Here is a 27,781-nt window from a genome sequence, read left to right as displayed (position 1 = left end):
AGAACTGTTGGAGACTGTGCCAAACTATTCCCACCCCTCTTTAAATTGCTTCTCAGGAATGTGTGCCTAGCAGTCTCACCCCCACCCCACCCCGTGACCATATGGAAAGGAGGACAGGGCTCCTGTATCACTTTTTTGGAACAGGGTATTTCAGGAGGTGTTATTCGTACACATGTAGCACCTGATGAAATTCTCTCTTCATCACAACAGTAAAAGCTGCAGGAGCCCTGGCCTCTTTTGCATCTGGTCACTCTAGTACAGCTCCTGAAGCTTAACAGTTGTGATGAAGAGGGAATTTCACCAGGTGCTGCATATGTACGAACAACACCTCCTGAAATTTCCTTTTCTATATGACTATTAAAGCCACAGGAGCCCTGTCCTCCTTTCCATATGGTCACCCTAAAAAATGGGACAGTAGCATCTAGCTCCCCATTTACTTTTTCTAACACTTGAGCCCAACCTTCATACAATGTCTAGGCTTATAAAATGATTACACTCATACTTCCTTTTAGTTGTCCTGCAGCATTAACTGTTGTGATGAAGAGGGAATTTCACCAGGTGCTGCATGCATACAAATGACACCTGGTGAAATTTCTTTTTCAATACACATGTTAAGGATACAGGAGCCCTGTCCTCCTTTCCATATGGTCACCCTACCTGCCCCCCACTTCCTAGCAGTCCCCACCCCTTTAAAAATAACCCTTCTTTCTGGGGAACTTGTTCCTTGCAACCTCCCCCCCCCCCGACACAAACAATTAAAAAACCCCACTGTGTTTTAGGCCCATAGGACAAATTATAGGGATTTGGCTGGTACCACCCAGCCTGCTGCCGATCAGTCTCCCTGCCTGAACTGTCAGTCCCAGATTAGTTGTTGAGAACCCTCAGGATGATTGATACTTCCACATTCCTTTCTCTTCCCCAAAGGGGTGGAAGGATCTCAGAAACTGGGCATACCTTTCTGATCTGTGCCTGGAAATTTTAATTTATAGCAGTCTGGAAATTTTAATTTATAGCAGTTTGCCCAGACCTGGTGCCCTCCTGATGTTTTGGACTACAGCTCTCAGCATTTTATTATTATTATTATTATTTATTTATATAGCACCATCAATGTACATGGTGCTGTACAGAGTAAAACAGTGCTAGCTGGGGCTGATGGGAGTTGCAGTCCCAAAAAATCTGGAAGGCGCCAGGTTGGGGAAGGCTGATCTATGGGATCCTTTTCAAACTTCTGAGCTAGAGGAATTCTTTTGCATCCTATGTAACCTTGATAGTGGCTGCTTAAATATGCTGAAATAAAACAGAAGGTTTCATATGCAAACCTTTTTGCACATAACAAAAGAGGCCCTCCAGGCAATGTCTTCTGGAGCACATTCTGTGTCTGAGCATGATCGTTCTGTTGGCTCAGATGGAGTTTTGTGCGAATGATGTGTTTCATTTCTGAAAACTGTCAGGTTGGCCGTCCAGTGGCTGTTTATTTAAAGTGAGCTGATTTATTTGCAATAATTTGGTGCCAATTGCTTTCTCATGACAAATGTGCTGCTGCTAACAGCCTTCTGCTATGTAAATACCATTTGTATTAGGTTTTGTTCTCTGTCCTCCACTAGTCTGCTAGTAACGGCCTTTAATATGAATTTTCACTGCTCATAATACTTGTTCTTAATACAAGTTGATTACCCTTAGCCAGAAACTTTTATTCCATTTCTAATTAATCAAGAGACCCATTTCAAGCTGCTGTTCTGTTTTTGTGTCTGAGCACTCATCATTCATCGCACTAGAATGGCAAAATCAATACCCACAAACGGTGCATGCTTAGAACTTGATTACTTTAACCTCTTACATCAGGGATGCTCAACCTTTTTGGCCCTAAGGGCCAAAACCTGTTTTGCCATTAGTGATGCTGATGCACTGATCCGGGCTTCTTCTGGATCACTGGAAATGGGAAAAGGCTGGAGTAGCCTTCTCCCTTCCCCAGCAACCCAGAAGCAGTACGGAGTGCTGCTTTAGTCCCACTGCTTGAGCATCCTAGCCTCCTCCCATCCACACGCACACTTACCTTAGATCTTGGAATTGTTGTAGATCACAAGCTGAATGTGAGCCAACAGTGTGATGTGGCTGCAAAAAAAAAAGCAAATGCTATTTTGGGCTGCATTAATAGAAGTATAGCTTCCAAATCACATGTGGTACTGGTTCCCCTATATTCGGCCCTGGTTAGGCCTCATCTTGAGTATTGCATCTAGTTCTGGGCACCACACTTCAAGAAGGATGCAGACAAGCTTTAGCGTGTTCAGAGGAGGGCAACGAGGATGATTAGAGATCTGGAAACAATGCCCGATGAAGAGAGACTGAAAGAACTGGGCAAGTTTAGCCTGGAGAAGATAAGATTGAGGAGAGACATGATAGCACTCTTCAAATACTTGAAATGTCACACAGAGGAGGGCCAGGATCTCTTCTCAATCATCTCAGAGTGCAGGACTGCAATAATGGTCTCAAATTACAGGAAGCCAGATTCCGGCTGGACATCAGGAAAAACTTCCTTACTGTTAGAGCAGTACTATAATGGAACCAGTTAACTAGGGAGGTTGTGGGCTCTCCCACACTAGAGGCAGCTGGACAACCACCTGTCAGAAATGCTTTAAGGTGGATTCCTGCATTGAGCAGGGGGTTGGACTTGATGGCCTTATAGGACCCTTCCAACTCTACTATTCTATGATTCTATGATCTTTTAACAAATGTCAGAGATAAGCAAGGGACGGGAATGCAGCAGCAGATGCAGAGGCACCATTTCAGATTTTTGTGCTGGTAATGGTGGGAAGGTAATCCTGATTTCCCCATTGATCTGCCATTTTGTTTTGTTCTTTAAATCAATGCAAACATTTCCATTTACATATGTGTTTAAATATTTAATTTGTTTTCTCAGGAAGTATGCATTTTCTCTCAGAATAAACATTTCTCAAGCTATTCTATCTCAAAAATATGCATTTTAAACTATGCATATTTTGATGCATTGTTAAGCCAAATTGTATTGCAAATTTCAGTCAAGTTCAAAGTCTGAAGGACATGAACATTCTGATATATACGTTAACCCTGAAACAAGGGTCAGTTCGAATCAGAATTCACAAAGGTCTAATTCCTTAAACTTCCCTACCTAGAAAGACTAAATGGAGTACATTGTTGCCCCTACTTACACCTATTTGGTGTACATTTGTGGTGTCTTTTAAGAATTATCTTGATTTAGAAAAATCCCTTTCTTCCCTCTACCCCAGCATACTTGCTTCTTTGAGTTCCTACTCTAGATTGCACCAGAATTCTCTTACATTTCTCATCAAGAATAGGTAATGCGCTCACCGGAACATGTGCTGATAATATCAAGACAGCAGTGCGATCTCAGGTGTGCAGAAGGCCCCATTAATTCTACCGTGTCAGCAACATCACAATCAAGTCAGTTATAATTTATGGTTTCCTTGCAGGAAACTGACATCTCTTAAACATTGCCAAAGTATGGCTTTTAATTGCCATAGTTATTTTTAGAGATCCTTAAATTTAAAGACAAGTGACTTCTTAAAAATTTGGAGCAGGGAATTACGTTGTAACATTTTGGGGGAAAGCGCCAGCAATCAAGACAGGAAACGGGGCTGGGAAAAAGCAGAGTTTCCTGCTTCACTGACAATATCCACAATTGCTCAGCCTTGAGTCTATTGTGCTCCATCAGAGCAATATAGACCGAGGGCTTCGGTAGTTCATGTGCAGCTGTATGTTATATGATAGGTATGACTGAGGAGTCTCAGCCTTTGTATCTACTATTAGATGAATTAACATTAAAAAAAACAAAAACTGAAGTTTGCATGAATCAGGGACACATGATTGGGTAAAAAACTTACCATTTGCAGGAATTCAGAAATATCACTCCCTCTACATGAGGAATATTTATTTTATAGAACAGCAGGCACATAGTAAGCCCCAGTAAATGCTATGGTGTGGTATTCTAAAATTGTGTGATAAACTTTATGGTAGAAATGTGTGCTGTCTCCAGTACTCGAGGCAGTAAGCCTGTGTGCACCAGTTGCTGGGAAACATGGGTGGGAGGGTGTTGTTGCACCATGTCCTGCTTTGTTGTCCCCTGGCTGATTGGCCACTGTGTGAACAGAGTGCTGGACTAGATGGACCCTTGGTCTGATCCAGCATGGCTCTTCTTGTGTTCTTAACTGGGGAGTCTTCCCAAGGAGAGGAATGGAAGTGTTTGGAAGTTTGCTTCATAAGGAAGTGAGGATCTAGTTCAAAGCCTCACCAACACTGCCTGCAATTAGTCCCCTATTTATGATTTCCTCCCTGTATTTGTTCTAAATGGAGAAAGCCCTTGAGCAAAAACATTTCACCAGTACTGACTGATTAGGCACCATAATGGAATCCAGAAGTCAGCCTTTTTGAATTGATGGTTAATGTGATTAATGGTTAATGTGATTATAAAAGTCGCATTACAACTTGTGTATAGCGATAACACAGGGTATGTGCATCAATACCAAATGCAGTTGGATGCATTGTGAAACATCAGTGACTAGACTCCTGTTACATGATGCAGAAACTCTTCTTTGGGTTAAAATAGGCTAATTGTTAGTACTGGTTGGATATTTATTTTTTAGGCCGACCATATGAAAAGGAGGACAGGGCTTCTGTATCTTTAACAGTTGTGTAGAAAAGGGAATTTCAGCAGGTATCATTTGTATGCATGCAGCACCTGGTGAAATTCCCTCTTCATCACAACAGTTACAGCTGCAGGAACCCTGCTCTCTTGTATCTGGTCACTCTAGTATAGCGAAACATATGAACAACAGCTGCTCACCTTAACCAAAAGGTAAACATTGAGTGGCTACAAAGTTAAGGAAATAATGAAACAAACTTATAACAAAAGCAATCTTTTATGTAAAAAAAACAAAAAGAATAAAATGTGGAACACTTTTTGTAAGCGTACACCAAAGATAATAAATATACAGACGACAATAACACAATAATAAATCTGCTCCACAATATCTGTAAGTGAAGGCCAAATGCGTTTCGACTTGCAATCTTCTTCAGTGGCCTGATAACATAGCTTGTTAAAGACTTCAGTTCAGGTAAGTTTGTTTGGAAAAAGAAAATATATGCAGGCTGACACAATTGGTCCCAAATTCAGGGAATATATAAAGTTGTCACTCCCTATAGCACGGCGAGTGGTGCCTCATAAATCGCTGACTGCCCCAACTCCCGTGGATCCGTAACAAGCGGGCCAATTGAGTCAGCCTGCATATATTTTCTTTTTCCAAACAAACTTACCTGAACTGAAGTCTTTAACGAGCTATGTTATCAGAAGATTGCAAGTCGAAACGCATTTGGCCTTCACTTACAGATATTGTGGAGCAGATTTATTATTGTCATTTGTATATTTATTATCATTGGTGTGTGCTTACAAAAAGCGTTCCACATTTTACTCCTTTTTTTTAACATAAAAGATTGCTTTTGTTATAAGTTTATTGTTTCATTATTTCCTTAACTTTGTAGCCACTCACTCTTGTATAGCTCCTGCAGCTTTAACTGTTGTGATGACGAGGGAATTTCATCAGGTGCTGCATGCATACAAATGACACCTGCTGAAATTCCCTTCTCTATACAACTGTTAAAGATACAGGAGGCCTGTCCTTTTCATATAGTCACCCTAATTTTATTTAACATAATTGCTAAGCCATTTATCATAAAACAATATGGAAGTGGTGTACAATAATAAAAGAACAGTAAAACCGTAAAAACATCTAAACATAAAACAGAATTATGAGCTGCGGACAGCCTGGGCAAACAAATGTATTACTACTGATGCAGGCTTTTATTCTGTTGGTCTGTCTTGCTGTGTGTTTGTTTGTTTACTAGTGGCATTACACTGTTGCCATATTAAATATGTTGGAACACCTTCCATATTAGTTTTCAGGTTGATGGATCTCTTATTTATCAATGCCAACATTTTGAAAGAACGGCATTTTTCTCCTACTTGAGTCTCACTCAATGGAAAGCCAAGCCAACTCTGTCCTTTTTCCTGTTAAGCTTACAGTTCAAAGAAAATGATAAAAGTAAAATTTATAGCCTATGGTGAAGAAAAGGATGGAGAGCTTACATTTGGGATGCTTAATCTTATTTTTAAGAACCGTGGTTGGAAAACAAATCTCATAAGATTGGAGAATTGGCTAGAGAGCAAAAGATGATTCTTTAGTACAAGGAGTGCCTGTATGTGCCATGAGAGAAAACTCACAGCGTTCTCTTCCACTTGGGCTTCCTACCATTATCATTGTTAGGTGGGCCTCTTGAGATCAGGGATCCCCCTGCTTCATAGTCATCTTGGAACTGCTAAAGAAAATGCTTCAAATGTGCACAGTCAAGGAAGAAATGGCAAGCTAGGAGCCAGGACTGCTGCTTTCTCTTTCCCCTGTGGCTTCTGCTTCAGTCATTAACAAAACCATCCGGCACTGTCACTTCCAAAGCACCTAATTTTGTATGAGGTTAGAAACAGTTCTTACACACTGTAATGCTTGACATAATACTTATAGCCCTTTAAGTATTCAAAGGACTTAATATATTTATATTAACTTCAATAACCCTGTGATGGAGATCAGTATTATCTCCATATAGCAGACAGGTAGCCTGAGTTAGAGCGAGAGAGAGATGCCTAATACCACCAAATAGTGGCAAAAGCAAAATGTGAACCAGGACATCACCCATCACATCTCAGGCTGCCATCACACCAGGCTTTTTATCCTGCAACTTACCAAGCTTTTGCTTCTGGATTTTTTGTGGAGTTGATCAGCTTCTTTACATGGGAGGACACATGCTTTGATTCTGGATCTTAATTTGTCTGCAAGATCTATACATTTCATTATACAGGCACTAGAAGGCACTGCCATGTACTGCTACTCTGTCATTACACACTGTTGATATATCGGATTAATGCTCCTTGTCATGTTATCTCCCATCTTTTTTAAAGTGAGATAAAAGTCAAAAAAGGTCAAGATGCCCTGGATGTTAACAATGTCATGTAAAGGACCTGCAAACTTCCGTGAGTGACCAATCACTTTTGTGCAATGAAAGCTTTGAGTAGAAATGCTCTCAATTTCTTAGCTATTCTGACACTTTATCTTTCTAAGGTTTTAGGGAAGGAAATAGATTATAGCACAGTGACAGAGTACATATTTATCATTCAGAAGTCCCTGCATCCAGTCCTTAGCTTCTCCAGTTAAAAAAGGACGAGGTAGCAGCTACTGGGGAAAAACTTGAGACCCTAGAGAATTGCCCAGTTGGGGCGTACAGTACTAGGCTTGGTGAACAGTCTGTGTTGGTTTAAGCCAGCTTTCTATATAACTCAGGCTAGTAGTATTGGTAGTAATAGTGATATGTGAATTAATTATTTATTATTAATATTATTTTGCAAAACATATATTTCCATGTGATGATATGCAAAGGTGTACACTTTTTATCTATCAGTGTATCCCTGAGTCATGGAAAATTCGCACCCTAAAGAGGTTATAGATTTACATTGCTTCTACACTTTTTTGTACACTGGGGGCTGATCTACACCAAGCAGGATATAACGCTTCTAAAACGGTATGAAAATGGTATATGTAATGTGTCTTTGGCCTGAACAGTTGTCATAACCCTATAACCCTTATAAACCATTGTAAGCAGTAGTGTAGATCCTGCCTGGGACTTTATTTTGTAGCTTTAAATATGCTATAACCATTTGGTCCACTAACTGATTTGTTAATGAAACCAGGCAGTGATATTCAGTGATTGATTGTTAGAAAGACACTTCTATTCTGTTGTAATGGAGGAGATGACTGGAAGAGAGGTGGAGCCATGCTGGAAGGGAAATTATATTCAATATAATACAAAGAACTTCAAAAAGCTGCAGGATTTAATTAGACAGATGCTCCCCACCTAGCTATCATGATGCTTCATTGTAATGTTATAGTACAGTGTTGGTTAATTAATACTATGTTTAGGATATGAAGTAGTGCCTTCTTGCACACAAGTCCACAAATTTTATTAGCCCACAAGAATGTTTTACTAGGCCAATTGCTCCATGCGTACCTGTGTTAGCCATATATAATTACAAGAATCCAAGAACCAACTTTTGTAAAAAATAAAATTTAAAAAAACTCTCTTTTTTACAAGGAGGGTTTAAATAGAGTTATCCAATTAAAGAGATCTTGCTTGATTAATCATACTAGCTTTTGTTGTCTAATATACTGTTCAATTAAATCCGCCTAAATTTGCCTATAAATAAAACAATATTTCTAAAGAAAACCAGACACTTCCACTTTTAGATTATGCATGCACACGATGCCATGTTAGACAAGACATTCATCCTATGTGAGATGGAATATGGCTTCTAAGATGGCACCAGCCAGCTGTAGCTTATAGCAATGGCACCTGGGGTCATCCCACAAAGCTAATTGGAGGAAGATTCTGGACAGATAAAAGGAACTACTTATTCACACAGCACGTAGTCAAACTTTGTAATTTGTTATCTCAAGTCGTAGTGATGGCCACCAATCTGGCAGGCTTTAAAAGGGCGGTTAGACAAATTCAGGGAGGATAATGGCTACTAGCCCTGATGGCTATAGGCTACCTCCAGCATCAGAGGCAGTAAGCCTATGTGCACCAGCTGTTGGGCGACATGGGTGGGAGAGTGCTGTTGCACTCATGTCCTACTTGTTGTGGGTCTCCTGTTGACAGCTCGTTGGCCTCTGTGTGACTACACAGACCCTTGGTCTGATCCTGCAGGGCTCTTTTTATGTTCTTATGAACAGATCTCAGTAGGCTTTGTTCAGGTGGTGGGAAACATCTCTGCCATAGAGCATCTGATAGAGTAGGCAGCACTAAGCGAGTTGAACTAATCGCTATTAGGCAGAATATACTTCTGATAAAAACAGGGGCAATTTAACTGAAGTGTCATTTAAAATAAGAATTCTATTGGAAGATTTTTTTTAAAAAAGGCATATAAGATAATTCTCTAGCGCGCCCCATGTTCAACCATTACTTTTCCAAAGGCTTCGCCAAAATGCATGTCGTCTGTCTGTCTGGTGATAGTTTTTGGAAAATTATTATCTACTGCCCTCTTGTGGCTATAGATAGTAAAAGAAAGGAGGGCGGGAAGGAGGAAGGAAACTCTGATTGCAGATTGCTTACTGAAAGTTTTCCTTCAAATATTTGGTTTGTACAGAATAGTCCTCTAGGTAAGAGAAAGAGAGAAAGAATGTGACATTTCCTCTAGACACATCATATACTTTAGTGTATTTTTTAATGGATTTTTGTTGTGAACGTGCTGAATCAAACATTGCTGTGGAAACGTAACTACTGTACAGTGGTATTCCCTTACCAGATGTTCCTATCCCCACCCTTGGCAAGGGAAGCAACAATTTGGGCGCTGCAATTTTATTAGAACAATGGCAAAGGAGCGAAAGTTTAAACTTAAGTCCTTTCCCCAAACACTGCTCCAAACAAACTGGATCCTCAGTTGCATTGCATAAACATCAACAGCAGCGATTAATCTTAGCTCTCTCATGTGCCATCGATTTTGTCTTCGCCATTTACCTGGTGGTGTTTGCCCAGTGAAGGGTGTTTTGCTGTGCAGAGGTGAGTTCTGGCCGTGTGTTCCCTTGCATTAGAACATAAGGGCTGTGCTAGATCAGGCCTGTCGAGTTCAGCATTGTAGTCCACGCAGCGGCCAACCAGTTGCCTGTGTGAGAGGCTCACAAGCAAGACATGAGTGCCATAGTACCCTTCTGCTCATGGCCCCCAGCCTCCGATACTGGAGGTAATAGATAGCCATCAGGACCAGTAGCCATTGAGAGCCTTATCCACCATGAATTTGTCTAATCCCCTTTTCAAGTTGCATGCCCTCACTCCATCTTGTGGTAGAGGATTTCATAGTTGAACTATGAGCTGTGTGAACTACATCCTTTTATCTATCCTGAATCTCCCACTACTCAGCCTCAGGGAATGATCCTGGTCCATTTGGAGTCCACTAGGAGCAGAGTTCTCCATGTACTGGCTCCCACTCTGTGGAACTCCCTGCCTGTTGATATCCAACAGGTTCCAATGCTGTTGTTTTTGCAGCACTTGCTGAAGACATTTTGATTTAAAGACTTTCCTTGATTGACCAGCCACGGTTTTATTGACATAATTGGACTTTAAATATGTTAATCCTGTATTTCGATTCTTTTTATTATTATTATTGCTTGCCATTTTGTAGTCTTCTTAGATATAAAGTGGTCTATCAATTTTGTAAATATATAAATAAATAGTTTTTATCTCATGACTGCTAAATTAGCTCAGGAGTTTTTGGTGAGGGACTTCTAAAAGGCAAAGCAAATAACGTCTAACGGATCACCCCTATCCACATGCTTGTTGACACTATCAAAGAACTCAAAAAAGTTAATGAGGCAGGACTTCACAGAAGCCATGTGGATTCTTCTTCCGGAAGACTCGTCCTACTATATGTTTGAACATTTGATCTTTAAAAATGCTTTCTACCCAGTAGCAGTATCTATGTCAGGTATGCTTTAGGGTGGATTCCTGCATTGAGCAGGGGGTTGGACTCGATGGCCTTATAGGCCCCTTCCAACTCTACTATTCTATGATTCTATGTAACATAGGAGGCTTCCTCCCCCATTCTCAGTTTTCTAGGCAACTTTTATAAATTAGGTTAGATGTGAGGGCAATGGCTGTACCTGTTGTGTCTCCACTGAGAGCAATGAAAAGCGGCCGTTGAGTTGCCCCAGGCCCTTTCCCGAGATGGAGCCCCTTCAGGTGCTGCTGTAGGACAGAGTGCAGGAGGAACTGAAGTGGAACTGTTTTGCTCAGATCACTCAAGAATATGCATGTGACCTAAACAAACACTGAGAATTTTGAGGTTGTGAGACATGAATTTCAAATCGATAATCTAGCAATCCATGCAAAACAAGCAGTGCGTGGATGTCATTTAGTCTGGTAACGGCTGCTAGCGCATTTCATTTTCCTTCTGTTGATTTCTTCTGGCCATACTCAGGAGTGTGTGTGTGTGTAGAGAGAAATAGGTGTTTGTTTGTTTTTGAGGGGGGAGGATTTCAGTGAAGGGTGTTGCTGATTTCTCCCAGCACTGTTTCTCCATTCCTTGTGGCCGATCAAAAAAGCTTTCTCCAGCAGTGGGAGCAGTCCTGAGTTTCCCTTTGCAGTGCGGTCGCAGTTACAGCCTAAAGCTTCCCAGTTTTGTTGGTTCCCACCTAGAATGGGGCTGTATTGTATCTCAGGGTTCATCAGGAGTGGTTCATGAGCACAAGGGACAATTCACAGAACTGAATAGAAGTGGCACCCTGGCAACGCTTCCAAGAATCATAGCTCACCGCTCTTCTTTTTCTCAGTTTGACAAGCTCAGCAATTGCACAGTTCTCTTATCCCCAAGCAGGGAAGGCTGTTGGCTCCAATGTCAGTGGGATGGTGAATCCAATCTGGGTTTCAGTCAGGACTCGCAAGCATTCAGAACTGTTAAATTTCTGACTAGGGCTGTGCACATCACACACATCGATTAGTCTTGAAGACCGATTTGGGAGCTCCAAATCAGCCCTGATCTGACTTGGCACACTTCAGGATGGGGCTGACATGCTTTGGATTCAGTTCTGAAGGGAAGTTCAGAACCACCACCACCCCGAAGCAGCTCGGCCATTGCAGGTTCCCAGGTACCAGCTGAGCAGTTACTCAACTGACGCCCAGAAAAGCCGGGCATGAGGCCAACTGGGAGTCCATTGAACTCCCCACTTGCCCCCTTGCTCTCCGTCCCATCCCTCCCTGCTTACCCCCAGACTACGGGACCTGCTTTTCCCACCAACTACAGGACTTACTTTAGCTGCATGTCCTCAATTAGAGCCCCCATTTTATACAAAGACAGGGGGCTCATCTACACCAAGCAGGATATTCCACTATGAAAGCAGTATGAAAGCGGTATATAAAAGGCAGGAGCCACACCACTGCTTTATAGTGGTATTGAAGTGCACTGACAACTCTCTAGGTAACTGGTTCCACTGTTGTACTGCTCTAACAGTCAGGAAATTTTTCCTGATGTCCAGACTGAATTTGGCTTCCTGTTCCGTGTCCTGCACTCTGGGATGATTGAGAAGAGATCCTGGCCCTCCTCTGTGTGACAACCTTTCAAGTACTTGAAGAAACATCCAACTAAAGCATTTAGCCAGATTGTACTATCATCGGAGTGTAGTGGTAAACCTTTTCCTGAACCGTAGAACTTCAGGCTGCAGGCAGCATGTTTGAGACCCTTCAGCTGGAGATGCCAGGGACTGATCTGGTGTATTTAAAGCCTTCCACTGACCTGTGGTTCCTCCCCTGTATTAATGTCTTGGCAACATGCTTCAGCTGCAGGAACTCTTCAGGCATTGGCCCCAATCCTTAGAACATCAAAAGCTGCAGATAATTGTACATTCAATACTGAGCACTGGGTTCACATTTTCTCAGGACTGCAGAGCAGAAACCCCAATAATCTCTCAGGTGTACTAGGAACCAGGAAAAAAGGTTGCCTGGACTCAGTTCAAGCAGCATGTCTCACAGAAATGTGCTTCCAAATGGATTGTTCTTGCTGGTATTTGGGTCATTCTAGTCTTTGCAGGCTGTATTCTTTGCAGGTATTAAAATGTACATGTTGATCATTTTAGTTAATTTTAACCTGCAGCCATTTAAACGTTGTATAACCAAACACACATTATTTTTTAAAGCGTAAGGCACCCCAATGGTTCCCGTCTTTATTAATCATGTATAGTAACTCTCTATTTTCTGTACTGTTCTGATGGTGGGAAGGAATCAATCATTGTATGGAAAGTGGTTTGTCTTGCTGCTGTTGCTAGGCTGTGGTTTACTTTCCATGGGACATGAAAAAGGCTTGACAGGTGTTGTACTAATGATCATATTTCTAATGTAATACAGTGCCATTTTTCTTGGTAGAAAGGCAGGGTACAAATAAAATAAAATAAATATAAGGGAAATTAATCTATTATGGTATGGGTGAAAGCACAAGAACTATGAAAGATACAAAATGATTGTTTCTCCCTGTGATTACATTTACTTCCTACAGTTGGCAAATTTGCCACTTCATGCATTTGTAAATAGAACCTTCGGTCTTTTGTCATGTTTTCTTCACATTCAACAATGTCAGGGTATCTGTCTTTCTCCCAAACAAGTGCTTTTAATGGTGTAGTTAAATAGACCAACCCATCTGGGAGATTTTCACACTGCTTTCCATACAGACCAGTGATTACGTTTTTCTAATTACCACTATTCATCTATGTAACTTTTAATTCAACCTCTAAAACCATGAAGTCACATAGAATAGACCAGTGTATGCTGCGATCTTTTGGAAATTTTGCATAGGAGAGAATGTCCTCAACCTGCCAACAAAGTTGATGTCACTATCTTAATGGAAGGATGTATAAACAATTAATACACAATAAACAACCAGCCCCCAAATGGTGTTATTTCTGTAATACATCTGTCGCATCTACATATTAACACACTTTAGTTGCTGTCAACAAGATTAACACTTACCATCAAGATCCCCTTCTTCAAAAACTGAAAACAGAAAATCACGGTTGTCATGCCTGTTCTTTGAAGTGCTTGATTCTTGATTATGCAGAGTTCATCATAATAATGTAGACATTGCTAGGATCACCCAACTTATTATCCCATGTGAAATTGGTACCAAAAAAGAGAGCATACCATTAATACTACATTTAACACTTGTACATTTTTATTTAATTAAATCAGCCATTGTACACATTGCAGCTATGTATTGTTAGTGTTGTTGTTGTTGTTGTTTAAATCTTTTAACTAATACATGCCCTCATAGATATATTCAGTTAGTGTTATCACCATGGGAACAAGATGCTGATTCATCAACTTAAAATCACCTTCTCACAGTATTCAAGTTCTCTGATAACACAGCAAAAAATCAAAACCGAAAAAGGAGAATAGCCATTATGCTGTTACACAGAACATCATCTGCACCGCAAATAACACAACAGAAATGCATTTCTTGTAGAGCCCCAGTCTTGAAGGTCAACCAAGCGATGTTCTTGACAATGAGAAATGAGCTATTGTGTGTCCTGCAATGGGTCTCCTTCCATTTTGGCAGTCACAACAAGTGCTTGTGTCCTGCATGCCAACCAAAAATATTTTTGCATGGCACTTTGGCTAGCTTTTTTTTTAGCAGGAAACCAAGACCTCCTAAAATGTTTCCTTTCTCTTGGCATGGTTGCTTTAATGAGGAGGTGCCATTTGAAACATTTATTTTCAGCATTCTGAGCACTGAGTGAGTCATTTTTTATTTATTTTTTACAAGAAGGAAAGGCTGGCTTGGTTTTGAAAAATATCAACCCTGGAGGACTTGACTCATCATTGTTGAATATATTTTGTCTTTATCAAATAACTGATTCAAAATGTATATCATTTTATATGTATATATATAATATATATAATTACATATATATGTTAAAATGCTACAGAGCTCCAGACCACTATTAGAATTAGGTACAGACCACAGAACAATTCCAGAGTTACATATGCCCTTCTTGGAAAATCAAAGTGCTGACATTTACATCATGATTCTTGAACATAGGTTAGAAAATATAAATAAAATAGCAACAAAATCAAATGTCTAATGGATTCATATCCCCTCATAAGCAAAACTTTGAAGAAAAATCTCAAATGGAAGGTTAAAATCTGCTCGCTCAGTGCTAAGAGAGATGAGAAGCTGTTGACATGGTTACTAGAGGGTTGTTTTTCTTTATTTTCCAATGCCACATGCATGTACCAAGTTAAGAGAGAGTCTTGATAGAACGTGATACATTTAGTTTAACCTTTCTTGAAGAGTGGATCAGGGTTTCTTTCCCCCCTATCAAGTTATCTACAGTGCAGTGGCCAGCAGAAAGAACCACCAATAAGACAGCGTGGCTTGCTAAAGCAGTGATAAAAACAGGAAAGTACAGTAGTTAGAGCTGTTTAATGCACCCTGCCTCATGTCCCAGTCTAAAAGATTTGAATACAGTATGCAAATATGCCACAGATATAGCTGCTAGCAAGTTATGTCTAACTGGGTATTTATTTTTTCTTCAGGGAATCTTTAGCTGGCTTCCCAGGAGACTGAAAAGCTGTGATGGCTGCAGTCAGCTGTCTTTTAATGGAAACAGCTGGAGTTTGAGGTTTCAGCCTGACTCTTAAAAAACTTTAAGTCAGGTAGATCATTAAGCTGGAAGTCCAATGAACACAGGATGCCTGGCATGCTTCCTTCCCAGTAGATCCATGTCCTACACTCAGTGGATTGTGTTAGCAATATTATGTGAATTGCTCTTCAGCAGTTTCAACAGACCTTTTTAGTCCTTGATGCTAAAAGTAGTCATGATAGGCAGTGTTTCTTTCTGTCTTTCAGTCTTGTGAGTCCAAGTACTTTAGCTATTTACAGGTTACTGTTAATATCCCACTTTTTAAAAAATGCATGTACATTGTCACTTGAAGAGGCCTGTGGAAGAAACTGTGTGTTTATGGATCTGGTGCAGAAGTAAAGGAACAACAAAGATGGCAAATATGACAAGTTTCCAGTACAGCACAAAGTCGACGACTTTTAGTAGACAAACCATCCCAAATGAAGGATGCTATCTTTGGTCACAAATTAGCTTACAGATATTTTAAAAAAGAAAAGAAAAAGCTACTCTATATGCCCAAAGTAGAAATATCAGTATCCCCTGGTGATTAAGTTATAACATCTATGGCAAAAGAAGAAATGAAAGCTGGATATTGAATGGATATGTGTGTTGGTCTGTGGGTGAGATTTAGCAGCATCTCATTTGGCCTCTTTCTTCCACTCATCTTTGCAGAAATGTCTTAGTAGTTGCTGAAGGTCATGCTGAAGGTCATCCTGGGGTAGTGCTTCTGGTGTGTCCTCCAGCAGTTCCACGTGAATACGTTTTCCATACTGGTCCTTAACCACAGTCCTCTTCTGTGTACTGGCTTTACTCATTGTTGTCCTATAGGAAAATGAAAGGGTAAAATAGAATGACTAGGGCATTTTCTTAAGACGGAAACTGGGTTTTCCTTTTCTAATATTAATAAATAATAAACAGCATAATATTTTAATAATATCCAGCATGAGTTTTGAGCTATAGTAGGTCCAATGAGAGTGACTGAAGCTGACTTGAAGGAACCCAGAAAAATGTTGAATACATTTGTGCGTACCTGAGATATCAATAAAAGAACATACTTTTTAATTTCATCCTATTTGCAAGTTTTATATAGACAAGAACAGCCCAATATCATCTAGGAAGTGGTTGCTAAAATGGGTGGTGCATATATAGTCTGAGCACAGAGAAAAGAAAACGTGTATATTGTTTTGTTAAGTGATAGTCAAGCAAATACTCAAGAAATAGAAGAGATAGATATAGTTGTCTCACAGTACAGACAGAGCACAAATGAGATAGGTAGTCATCTCTTTCATTCCTTGACCTTTTCACACACAAATGAGGTTGAGGAGAGGAGGTGGTCGGCACCAATCGTGTCCCTATTGAAATCAAAGGGACTTAAGCTAGTCATGACTAATTTAAGTCCCATTGATTGCAATGGGTTTTCTCAAAGTATAACGATGTTTGGTACCAACCCATAATGTATATATGTATTCCTTCTCTTTGTATTGAGGGTATAGCTATAGCTACCCTGTTTTAGTTCCTTTTAAAATAATATTTGTTACTGTGAAGTTATGGTTGATTTTACAGTTGTAAGTGGACTTGTAAACTCTTGTAGAGAGATGAGGCATAATATAATCAATAATAATAATAATAATAATAATAATAATAATAATAATATCATCATCATGTATTTAAACAACCATTCATGTACTTGATGAATTTTGGCCCATGAAAGCTTGTGCCACAATAAATTTGTTAATCTTTGAGTTGCAACAGGACTTCCTTGTTCAAGGCAACTTCCTATGTTGCTTTTGTTTCAATGTGATAAGATGTCTTACCTTCTGGAATTTTTCATTAAACAGACATGCTTTCATGCACAGACATTAAAAGAACTCATGAAAACCATGCAAGTATTTCAATGATATTAACCCTAACATAATGATAATTATGCTTATTAATTAATTCTACTCCATCTTTTCTAAATGATGAATAACCCTCCATCATTGTATCAGAAATCGATTGCTCTTGAGTTTTGTTTATATGTGCCAACGTGTTTAAGTATGCCAAAGGTCTGGGGGGAAATATACTGGGCTAAACATTCAATTGATTAGACAACCAAACACAATCTGTTAAATATGCTAACTCCAATATATATATGCTTGCACTTAGAACAGCCAACTATACCTGTTAATTGTCCCAGACATGATCTAAGTGCACATGATGGGGCAAACTTGCTGAAGCTAAGTAGGTCTAGGACTGGCCAGCATGGATGGGGGTCATCTGGGAACCCCATATATGCCGACTTCCATGATGGAAGAAAGATGGGATATAAATGCACTAATTAAAATAATAAGTTGAAATAATATAATTTCTAAAAATATATATTGTGCTTTCAAGTATTCATTTCCATAGCTTCATAAGAATAGCCAGAATAGGCACAAAAGGGAGGTAACACAGAGTAGAACGCATGCTTTGGTCAAAAATTCAGAAATCTTGTGTCAGATTAGTAGCACAAATATTTGGATCAAAAATGCCTATATCCAGCAATACGCAATCTTGGCACATATTCGTTGCATAACTAGTGAATATAGGGTCGGGTGGGGAGAGAACTAGCTCAGGAACCGCTCTGTGCTGGTCTAATAAGTACAGTCTGAAAGAGAGCTTGTGTTCTTTGAAAGCTGCCGAACATCATCTTAATCTGCTTTAGTAAATATCACAGTGACACCAAAGAGAACAGATTGTTAAAATGGGACTTATCTAGTAAATGTTATACTGTTGATAGGAGACATTTCTATTTTTGGAGCAGGAATTTATGACAAATGGCATCATTGTCTGCACTGTCCTTTAAAACTATCAACATACAATATACCAAGCAGTCTCTGTCCTTTTTTACTTGAATCCCACACATGGAGTCTCTTCATTTGTCATCTAGGGGGCTGCCTTGATGGTTCTAGGTTGCTGCTGCTTTTGCAAAAAAGTGTCACTTTCGCTGCTGCGGGAAGCTGCTGGCTAATCCCCACGGAGAAGGCAGCGTGGGCTTTCCGGCAGCCATTCAGCTCGCCAGCCCGCCCCTGCCTTCTGCCAGGCTTCCAGCGACTAATCAGGGGTTGCCTTCCATCCAGGAACACCTCCACCTCGACGTTGGAGCAAGGTTAGACTGTGGAAGGGCCTTGTTCACCTTGCTCCAGCCTAAAGAGTCTAGATAAGTCCTTGATTTTTTAAATGCGGAGCTATGCAGGAAAGCCCCACAGTTGCTTCAAGGTGGCTGCTGCGTTGTATAACTGATGCAGCGCCACTGCGCAGGTACCCCGGGACTTTTAACACGTATAGACAGCCCCTGGAGAGAACCATCAATCTAATATGAGTAGCAGGAAAATACATATCCTTTTTCCTCAAGATAGGAAAGAAGTAATAAGTAAACAATGCTTCATTGAGGTTTAGACTCTCGGCGGCATTTCCCCTCTGCAAGGGTGGGGGGCCTATTAAAATGGTCCGCCCCCAGAGGCTAATGGACTCTGATGGATTCCAGAGGGCTCTGGGGGATCTTCCTGCTGATATGGCCGGTGCTCCTGTTGAAGCCCAGGTTGCTCTGTGGAATGCAGAGATGACTCGGGCGGTTGACACGATCACGCCCAAGCGTCCTCTCCCTCTGAGCAGAGCCCCGTCAGCTCCTTGGTATACACCTGAGCTGAGGGCAATGAAGCAAGAGGGGAGACGGCTAGAACGCAAGTGGAGGAAAACTCATGCTGGGTCTGATCGAACACGGGTTAGAGCTCACTATCGAGCCTACTCTGTGGTGGTGAGGGTGGCAAAGAGACAGTTCTTTCCCACCAGCATTGCATCTTCTCAGTGTCATCCAGATGAGCTTTTCCGGGTGGTTTGCGGCCTGTTACACTCTGGGCCAGGGCGTGAGATAGTTGAACCCTCGGTAGCACGCTGTGACGAGTTTGCACGGCACTTTGAAGATAAAGTCGCTCAGATTCGTCATGAATTGGACACCACAATTAATGCAGCTCCACTAGTAGAGGCATTCAGAGCGCCGTCCGGTTCAGTTTAATTGGATGAGTTTCAGTTATTGAGGCCCGAGGATGTGGACAAGGTGCTTGGCCAAGTCCGGTCGACCACCTATGTGCTTGCCCCTTGCCCCTCATGGCTCATTACATCAAATAAGGAGGGGATCGCCGGCTGGGTCCAGGAGGTTGTAAATGCCTCCTTGAGAGAGGGAGTGGTGCCGGCCTCTTTAAAAGAGGCAGCAATTAGACCACTCCTGAAGAAGCTTAACCTGGACCCGGAGGATGTTAAAAACTACAGGCCGGTGACTAATATCCCTTTCCTGGGCAAGGTGCTTGAGCGGGTGGTTGCAGGACAACTCCAGGCACTCTTGAATGAAACGGATTATCTAGATCCATTTCAATCGGGTTTCAGGCCTGGTTTTGGAACGGAAACTGCCTTGGTCGCCCTGTGGGATGACCTCTGCCGGGAGAGAGACAGGGGGAGTGCGACCCTGTTGGTTCTCCTGGACCTCTCAGCGACTTTCGATACCATCGACCATGGTATCCTTCTGGATAGGTTGTCTGAGCTGGGAGTTGGAGGTACTGCGTTGCAGTGGTTCTGCACCTACTTGGATGGCCGATTCCAGAAGGTGGTGCTGGGGGATTATTGCTCTGTGCCGTGGCTCCTAAGCCATGGGGTTCCACAGGGCTCTATCTTATCCCCTATGCTGTTTAACATATACATGAAGCCGCTGGGGGAGGTTATCCGGAGATGTGGACTGAGGTGTCATCAATATGCGGATGATACCCAGCTCTACCTTTCCTTTTCATCAAACCCAGGTGAGGCAGTGACTGTTCTGAACCAGTGCCTGGGCACGGTAATGGACTGGATGAGGGCTAACAAACTGAGACTCAATCCAGACAAGACGGAGGTACTGTTAGCGGGTGGTTCATCTGTCCGGCGAGGTGATGTTTGCCCTGTCCTGGACGGGGTTGCACTCTCCCTAAAGGATCGGGTCCATAGTTAGGGGGTGCTCTTGGATCCAGAACTGTTCTAGAGCACAAAGAATATAAAATTGACTTACTGACAATAATAGGAAAAGATGGATTTACCCCACTCTTTCAATGGCTGTCTATGGGAAGAATGGGGATTCAAAGTGTGGTTGTGATCATGGATAGCAAGCTGTGGTGATAATTATTCTGGTTTAGTGAATCTGGAGTAAAAGGTTTTGATCTTATTTCTGTTGTATTTCTGTTGTATTTCTGAGAGCCCTGGAGTCCAAATCCTATCAGGAAAGGTTGGAGGAGTTTGAGTATGTTTCACCTGGAGAAAATACTATTAAGAGGTAACATGATAGCCATCTTCAACTATATGATGGGCTGTAACATATTGAATAGAGCAAATTTGTCTTCTGCTCCAGAAGTTAGGACCTGAACTAACAAGTTCAAGTTACAAGAAAGGAGATTTCAACTAAGCATTGGGAAGAACATTTCTGATGGATTGAGCTGTTTGACAATGGAACAGATGAACTCTCATTCTTTAGAGACTTGGATGGCCACCTATCAGGGATACAGTGGACAGCATCAGCAGAGCATTAGACTAGATGCCTTTAAGATCTCTTTCATCTCTACAATTCATCAATTCTAGAATTTTTAAAGTTTCTGTGATTTCAAACTTTGGGTCAGAATATTTCAAGAACACCTAACTCTTCGTTAGTTTTATGCTTAGACTCCCCACTTTCCACAAAATGTGTTAGAGCATGTGATTTAGTATATTCTCAAGTAATGCTTCAACTACTTAAGAGACACAATTGACATTATTTCACTTCCCACTACTATTTCTGTTAGTTTGTTAATCTTTTGCCACCAAACAATCCATTGCCATGCCAACCCAAACCTTTTAATAACTGAGCCATCCTCTTTCATGACCTCTTTCTCTACTAATGGGGGGACTTCAATTTTCATTTTGTTACCTGCATAACTCAGGGCCTAAAGTAAAACAAGAAACAAAACCGTAGTGCACAAGACCATAAGCACAGTTTAATTATTCCAAGCTACTGTAATGCTAGACGAACTCCTGAACCAATGAGGAAAAGAATATAGAATGATATATCTACGATCCTATTCATACATCACACTAAGCCATGATGGCTTAATGTGACATGTAACCCATGACTTGTTGCGTGCCTGAACCATTCCTAACCATGGTGGCTACATATCCACGGTTTAAACACACTCACTGACCATTTGCTGCAAAAGGGTTAGCAGCTCAACCATGGCTTAGCGTGTTGTCTGAACAGGCCCTATGTCTATATGGCTATATCATATTTTCGTAATATAACATATACTGCTATGGCTTTAAACGGAATCTAATTATTGATCGTATCTTGATGGTTTAATAAAAGTGTTGAAATTTGTGGAGTCAAAACAGAATCTACAACTCGCTGCACATGCTTGAGGACTGCTTCTCCTGCAGCATTTGCAGTAAAGATGGTTGAACCTCTCCCCCTTGATAGAATCCAGGACGGGAGTGGGGAAAGAACACAGCCCTCACTTTCAGTGGTGATTTGTCAGTGAGGAAGAAGGCGGCTAACCTGAGAGAAAGAGACAGAAGCTCAGGGATTTGATCCAAGCCTGTCCTTGTCATATATATTATGATCCTACCTGTTAAATTCCCAAAGGACAGCAGTAACTAGAAATTGTTTCGTTCCAGCTTGAATTATGCTAACTCTTGATTTCCATCTGTAAGCCCTATTCTTTTACTCTATGAATAAAAGAAGCCCACTTGAGAATTTAGTGAAACCCATGATACATTTCCTTATTGGAGATTTCTTCCATAGCTAAGGTCCATGATGCCTTATCAACATCCCTGCTCTACTGTGTTTAGATTTATAACGTTTAAGGGTGTTTCTGGCTCAGACAGGGGAATATGGCAAAACAGGGAATGGCAGAAGCCTACCTGAGGAAAAATTGGCTACATTTTATTCATTTATTTATCTCTGGAGAGCTCCTAGGTCATAGGGCATATATTTGGTATCACAACCTGACAATCCTACTCCGGAATACGTTCTGAAAAGTTGGCGCTGTTCCAGATTGAAAGTTCCAGTAGAATTGTCCAAAAAAAAGTGTGTGGAAAGGTTTTACCTCTTCAAAGTCATCTTTGGCTGATGGAAGATCAGTTGCTAAGCTAGTGTCTCCGTGGTGTTTCTCCATTCGCTCTCCATGAACTACTGTAGTCTTCACAACTTTGCTGACCTTGCGGCCTTCCACGGGTTCAGACTGAAATTCTGAGGCACTAGATAAAACACTTGGCTCAGAAAAAGTCACCTGGTGAAGAAAGGTATCATGAATAAACTCTGTGCTGGTGCCGAGAACCAAAGCCACTGGTTGCTTAGCTAAAGTCCAAAATGAATTGTAAAAAACAATGTTGCTATCCAGTCAAATTCCTTATTGTCCTAAGAGAAGGTAAGGCATAAATAGAACTTAGAGACATCCTGTCTCCCTGCTGGGGATAAATATGAGACAAAATTGGTCTACTATTGGGATACAAGAGCACTCCAACCTCAGCTGCTCTGTTTTCTCCCACTGCAGTTTCTAGACTGAATGGACATTTGCGGTGCTTTCTCCCAAGTAAAATCCTCCAGATTCTCCAAATACATCCGCTTGGTCATTCTTCTTCCATTCCCAGCAGCCAAGTGATTTAGAGGAGAAGGCAGACAGATCTCTGAGTAGACCCTCGCATAGGATGCAAAAAGACCCCGCCAGCCCCCATTCACACTCTACAGATCACAAGTCTTTCCCTTCTATCCCAGACCATGCATGAACCAGCCCTCATTTTGCTTCAGTAAGACACATGCAGACTTGCCATTGAAATGGAAGGAGGATGCAATATAGCTGTCTTTAAGTTTATAATTAAATACAATGTTCAGAAAAGCTCTATTGGGATGATACCATTGTTAATTTTGCTAAGATGCTTCTCATCAAATAAAATTTGAAGGGAAAAAAAAATCTAACCTCTGATTGTTCACTGTCACTTTTCAGCACAACCCGCTTTATGACTTTGGAATATCCGTCTCCCTCTTCCAGGGTAACAGGCTCCTGTGGCTCTCCCTGCATCACAACTTCTTCTTTTTCTGTGCCGTCTGGTAAAACGAATCGTCTGATGATTTTCCTAGTGACCTAATGGGGTGATATTGTTATTAAGAGTTATGTTTCATTAGGTCACATTTTAATTCACAGTATTCATACTTACCATTTGAAAGTTCAGGTAAGTTCTATCCATTTCCAAACACAAATACCCCTTCCTAAAGGTGCTGGAGGCAACAGTTCACCCATTTTATAGCAGGTAATATGAGGCCAGAGGCAATTCAGAATTGGCTAAAATTGAAATGGTCTCACCTAGGCACACTATTTTGAAGGAACCTTAATAAATCCAACCTCTTTGGTACACAGGGCTCCATCCAACATCTTGCAAGCGGATGCCCATTTATGCAATGGGGCTTCCCTTTGGTCTCTTCCCTGCTGCAGTCCACAGTGACCCACAAAACTCCAGAGGGTCAGCCATCCCTTTGAAGCAGGTCTGGGGTGCACCAGGTGTGTGTGTGTGTCAGGAAGGAGGGTAATCCATGCTGCCAGCACTTTCTGTTCTGTTGGCAGATGAGACGGCAGCATTGGAGTGCAACCCACTATATTCAATACACAGGGGCTACTTTTGACATGTTTCTTCTAACCCAAGGACTTTGGAATTATTCTAAAGTCCAAATTTTTCCAACATGTAGAAACTACTTTGTCAGAACAAAGAACAGAACATTTCATTTTGATTTTGCAGAAAATATTTGTGATCAAGGAACCAGCAAGAATCTACTCTGCTGTCAGATCTCTCCTGGAAAGTCCGTGAGGATTTTCCATTCTTGGGTAAAGTTTTGAACATAGTAGTTTTGGCACGAGTTTGCATGATGCCAGGGGAAGTACCTGTGTAGTGCCATTTTGTGTATGTTTACTCAGAGATACATCCCACTGTGTTCAGTAGGGCTTCCTCCCAAGTCTTAGTTGCCTAGCTACCAAGCTTGACACCAATCCTGTTGCTAAAAGCACTGTGGTGGAGGAAAAACATGCTGGAAATGGACCTATGTTGATGACTAGGCTCTGAAAGTGCATCATGATGGCAACCTATTTTCAACAAAATTACCAGCTTTAGGAATGTGAGGATGCAAATTTCATGAGTGCAGAGGTCACATTAAAGGAGGTCCAAGGAGTAATTAAAAACCTTAAATCAGGTAAATCACCTGTGGCAGACAGATACACAGCATTATTTTACAAACACTTCCAAGAAATATTAAATCCATACGTACTCTCAGAGTATTCATTGATATAACGAAAGGGATGCCTCTCCCAGGGACTTGGAAGCACTCAAAAATGGTGGTGATACCCAAACCCTTCAAAGACACAGCATGTGTAGAGTTGTATAGACCAATAACTCTGTTAAATTTGGATTATAAAATCTTTACAGACATTAGGACTAATGTCTGAAGAGGATTATATTCACCCGGACCAAACATGATTTGTTCCCTGCTGTCAAATCTCAAACCGTACCTGAAAATTATTAAATATTTTACATCACTCCAAGTTTTATAAATTACCTCATGCTGTAATGTCCTCGGACATATTCAAGGCCTTTGATTGTGTGGAATGGTCATATTTATTAGGAGTTTTAAATAAGATGAAATTTGATCAGAAATTTCTCAGCATGTTAGGAAAAATATACAGTGATTCTACAGCAATGATTAGGATAAACAATGTAAATTCACACAAAAATGGACTTGAGGTGAGGTACAAAACAAGGTTGCCCTCTTTATTATTTATTCTAGCATTGGAATCTCTGGCACAAAACCTCTGAGACAATCCAAATATTAGCGGGGTAAAAACAGAAGATGAGGATCATTTTCTAGGGCTCTATGCAGATGACATGGTTCTGACCACAGGCCAACCACTTAGTTCAGCACCCAACTTGAAACAAGAATTAAATAATTTTAGTTTGGTAGTCGGTTTAGAGGTAAATTATAGTAAATCAGAAATAATGTGTTTAAATTATCCTCCACTCGCACAAAAACAACTGAAAGGATGGGGATACCGCTCTGTCATGTAAGTTTTAGGTATTATGGGGTCCAAATTACTAGGACTCTAAATAAATTATACAAAGCAAATTATAAAAAAGTATAGAAGACTGTTAGTTTAGAGATAAGGAAGAGGAAGAAGCAGCAGTTAGGTATTATGGATCGCCTTGTTGTCATTAAAATGACGTTGGTTCCAAAACTTGTATTTTTATTTCAAACATTGCCAGTCTGGATACTAAAAAGACAATTACAAGAGTTAAATTTGTTCATATTTGGCACAAAAATTCCCAGGATTCGCAAATCACTTTTATATAAGCAATATAAGAAGGGTGAGTGGTGAATCCCAAATCTGACTTATTACTATGAGGCTAATCAACTCAAACATATAATCCCTTGATGGAAGAAGATTTCTCTAAACAGTGGATCAAGATGGAAGGGATAAAGAGTGAAGGAGTTTCAATTAGCATCTGGCCAATCTGGAAACACAACTTTTGATTATTAGAGTGGGTACAGAATCCATTCACGTCTACCACATTGAAAGTGTGGAAATCAAGAATGGAAATATTAACCCCAGGGCTCTTGCCGTTAATTCCGATGGCTCACCATCCATCTTTTAAAGGCAGATTAACATCAGTGGAAAACTAAAGGGTTTTATCGCCTCATGGATTTCTTTAAAAATGAGTGATTTTTAGGAACAACTGAAAGAATAATTAGGCCAGGAAAGGGTACAGTGGTTAAAAATCGCACAAGTACACTGTGATGTTTTACTGCATGTGGCTATGTTGTTAGGTTTAATATGAAAGTTTATTAAGGTTTGCAGAGTTTAAAGAAGGTACTCACTGTGTGTTTGTGGCAGAATGGTAAGTATGAAGCCATAGAGAGGGGAGTGAGTGCTGCTGGATGGAAGGAGAGTACTGATTGGATGTTTGTGTGGAGTGTCTGGATTGGCTGTGAGAAGGGGAGGAGTCAGAGGACTGTGTGATATATATGCTGCTGCTGAAGAGAGAAAGTATGTAGAGGAATGCTATGAGATGAGAGTATATGAGAGATAGGAAGGGTCCCTGTGTTAGTTGTTTTGGTGGATTAGAGTGTGGGAGAGAGAATAGTGCAGTTTAGAAGGGGTAGAGTAAGTAGGAGAACCTTAAGTTATATAGTGAAACATTGAAGAGAAATTACCATTGGAAACTGTTACGCATTGTATTTTGAAACCATACACTTGTGTACTAAGAGAAACCATTAAGCTTGCAAACCTATATTTATGTCTTGTTATTAAATTACATTCATTTACACCTGGTGTGGTCACTGGAGTACCTGGGGAAGGGTACAGGTCAATCTATGGTGGCAGCGGAAGGGAGAAGTTGGGGCGATGGTGCAAATCTCTATAGCTGTGGGGCCTAAGCAAAAGTAGGTGTGCCACAGGAACAGATTTAGCATCTCAAACCCTTGACGAAGGCACCTGAGCTGGGTCCTTTGGGGTCAAGAAAAAAGAAAAGTGATCCAGAGTAAACCCAGTGAAGGGTGGGTGTCACATACACACCTTTTTGTCCCAGCCAGCAATTCAAACTGCAGCTACTAGGAATTTGTCTGTGTTCGAACAGGAGGTGGTGAGATATACAGCCGCAACAAAGGGCTTAATATCTAATTTATATAAGTGGATAGTGTAAGGATGGGGTTAATTCATACAAAGAATAGCTTTTTAGAAATGTTAAAATGTACTTTTATTGTTATGATTTTAGGAGCAGAGCAGATAAGCGCCAGCTGCATGTGGGCGTTCTGGCACATCCTGGAACCGCTTGGGGCAAGGCCGATCGGCCTTGAGCGAAAATTAACATCTCTGGGAAGGTGTGAACGATCCTCGCAAGGGAAGGGGGAAGGAGTAGGGGAAACTATCTATAAAGAGTACATTTTGCAAGGGGCTTTTGTTCTGAGCTGGATGACCACATGGCTGGGTGAAGTATAGCTGCAACATAGTTTCTTTAGTTTGCTTAGACTGGGCTCTTATTCTGTATCTGCATGTTTTATCCATTTAATGCTAATCTTGTATTTCCTACCCTTATATCCTCAATAAATTTGGGCCTAACCCTCCAGTTTTGGAGCTGTGTGCGTGTGTTCTTGGGATCTGTGCAAAATCCAGTAGAAAAGCCAGCTTTGCTGGGGCGTGCTTCCTTTACAGATAGTAGCTCAGGAAACAAGCATAAGTGACTTACTCTGGATAATCTGGGAAATGGATCTTGGAATCCATATAGAGGGGGGAAATGGAATGCATTGTGGGACAGGTGTCCATTTAAATCAATATCAATTAAAAAAAAAGGAATTAATGTTAAAACTGACCCACACATGGTATTTCACACCAAGAAAATTATCATTGATGAGCCCAGGGACACCCCCAGTGTATTGGAACATGAGAGAATGCCTCGGTCAGCATATACAGAGCTATAGGGAGCAT

General features: G+C 40.9%; 1 protein-coding gene across 1 annotated transcript in view; it reads right to left on the bottom strand.

Moving 5' to 3' along the window:
* Positions 1–13,917: 13,917 nt before the first annotated feature.
* ANK2 (ankyrin 2) overlaps positions 13,918–27,781 on the bottom strand; it is a 169,248-nt gene continuing 155,384 nt past the window's right edge. The window contains exons 47-50 of the mRNA XM_063136104.1: positions 23,237–23,401; positions 22,367–22,549; positions 21,120–21,211; positions 13,918–16,076 (exon numbers count right to left, since the gene is read on the bottom strand). Coding sequence (XP_062992174.1) covers positions 15,893–16,076; positions 21,120–21,211; positions 22,367–22,549; positions 23,237–23,401 — 624 coding nt within the window. The 3' untranslated portion in view covers positions 13,918–15,892. The remainder of the gene's footprint in view (positions 16,077–21,119; positions 21,212–22,366; positions 22,550–23,236; positions 23,402–27,781) is intronic.

The sequence above is a fragment of the Elgaria multicarinata genome, chromosome 10 (assembly GCF_023053635.1).
Source record: "Elgaria multicarinata webbii isolate HBS135686 ecotype San Diego chromosome 10, rElgMul1.1.pri, whole genome shotgun sequence".
NCBI lineage: Eukaryota > Metazoa > Chordata > Lepidosauria > Squamata > Anguidae > Elgaria > Elgaria multicarinata.
The sequence above is the reverse complement of the archived record's forward strand: the minus strand, read 5'-3'. Positions and strand labels throughout refer to the sequence as shown.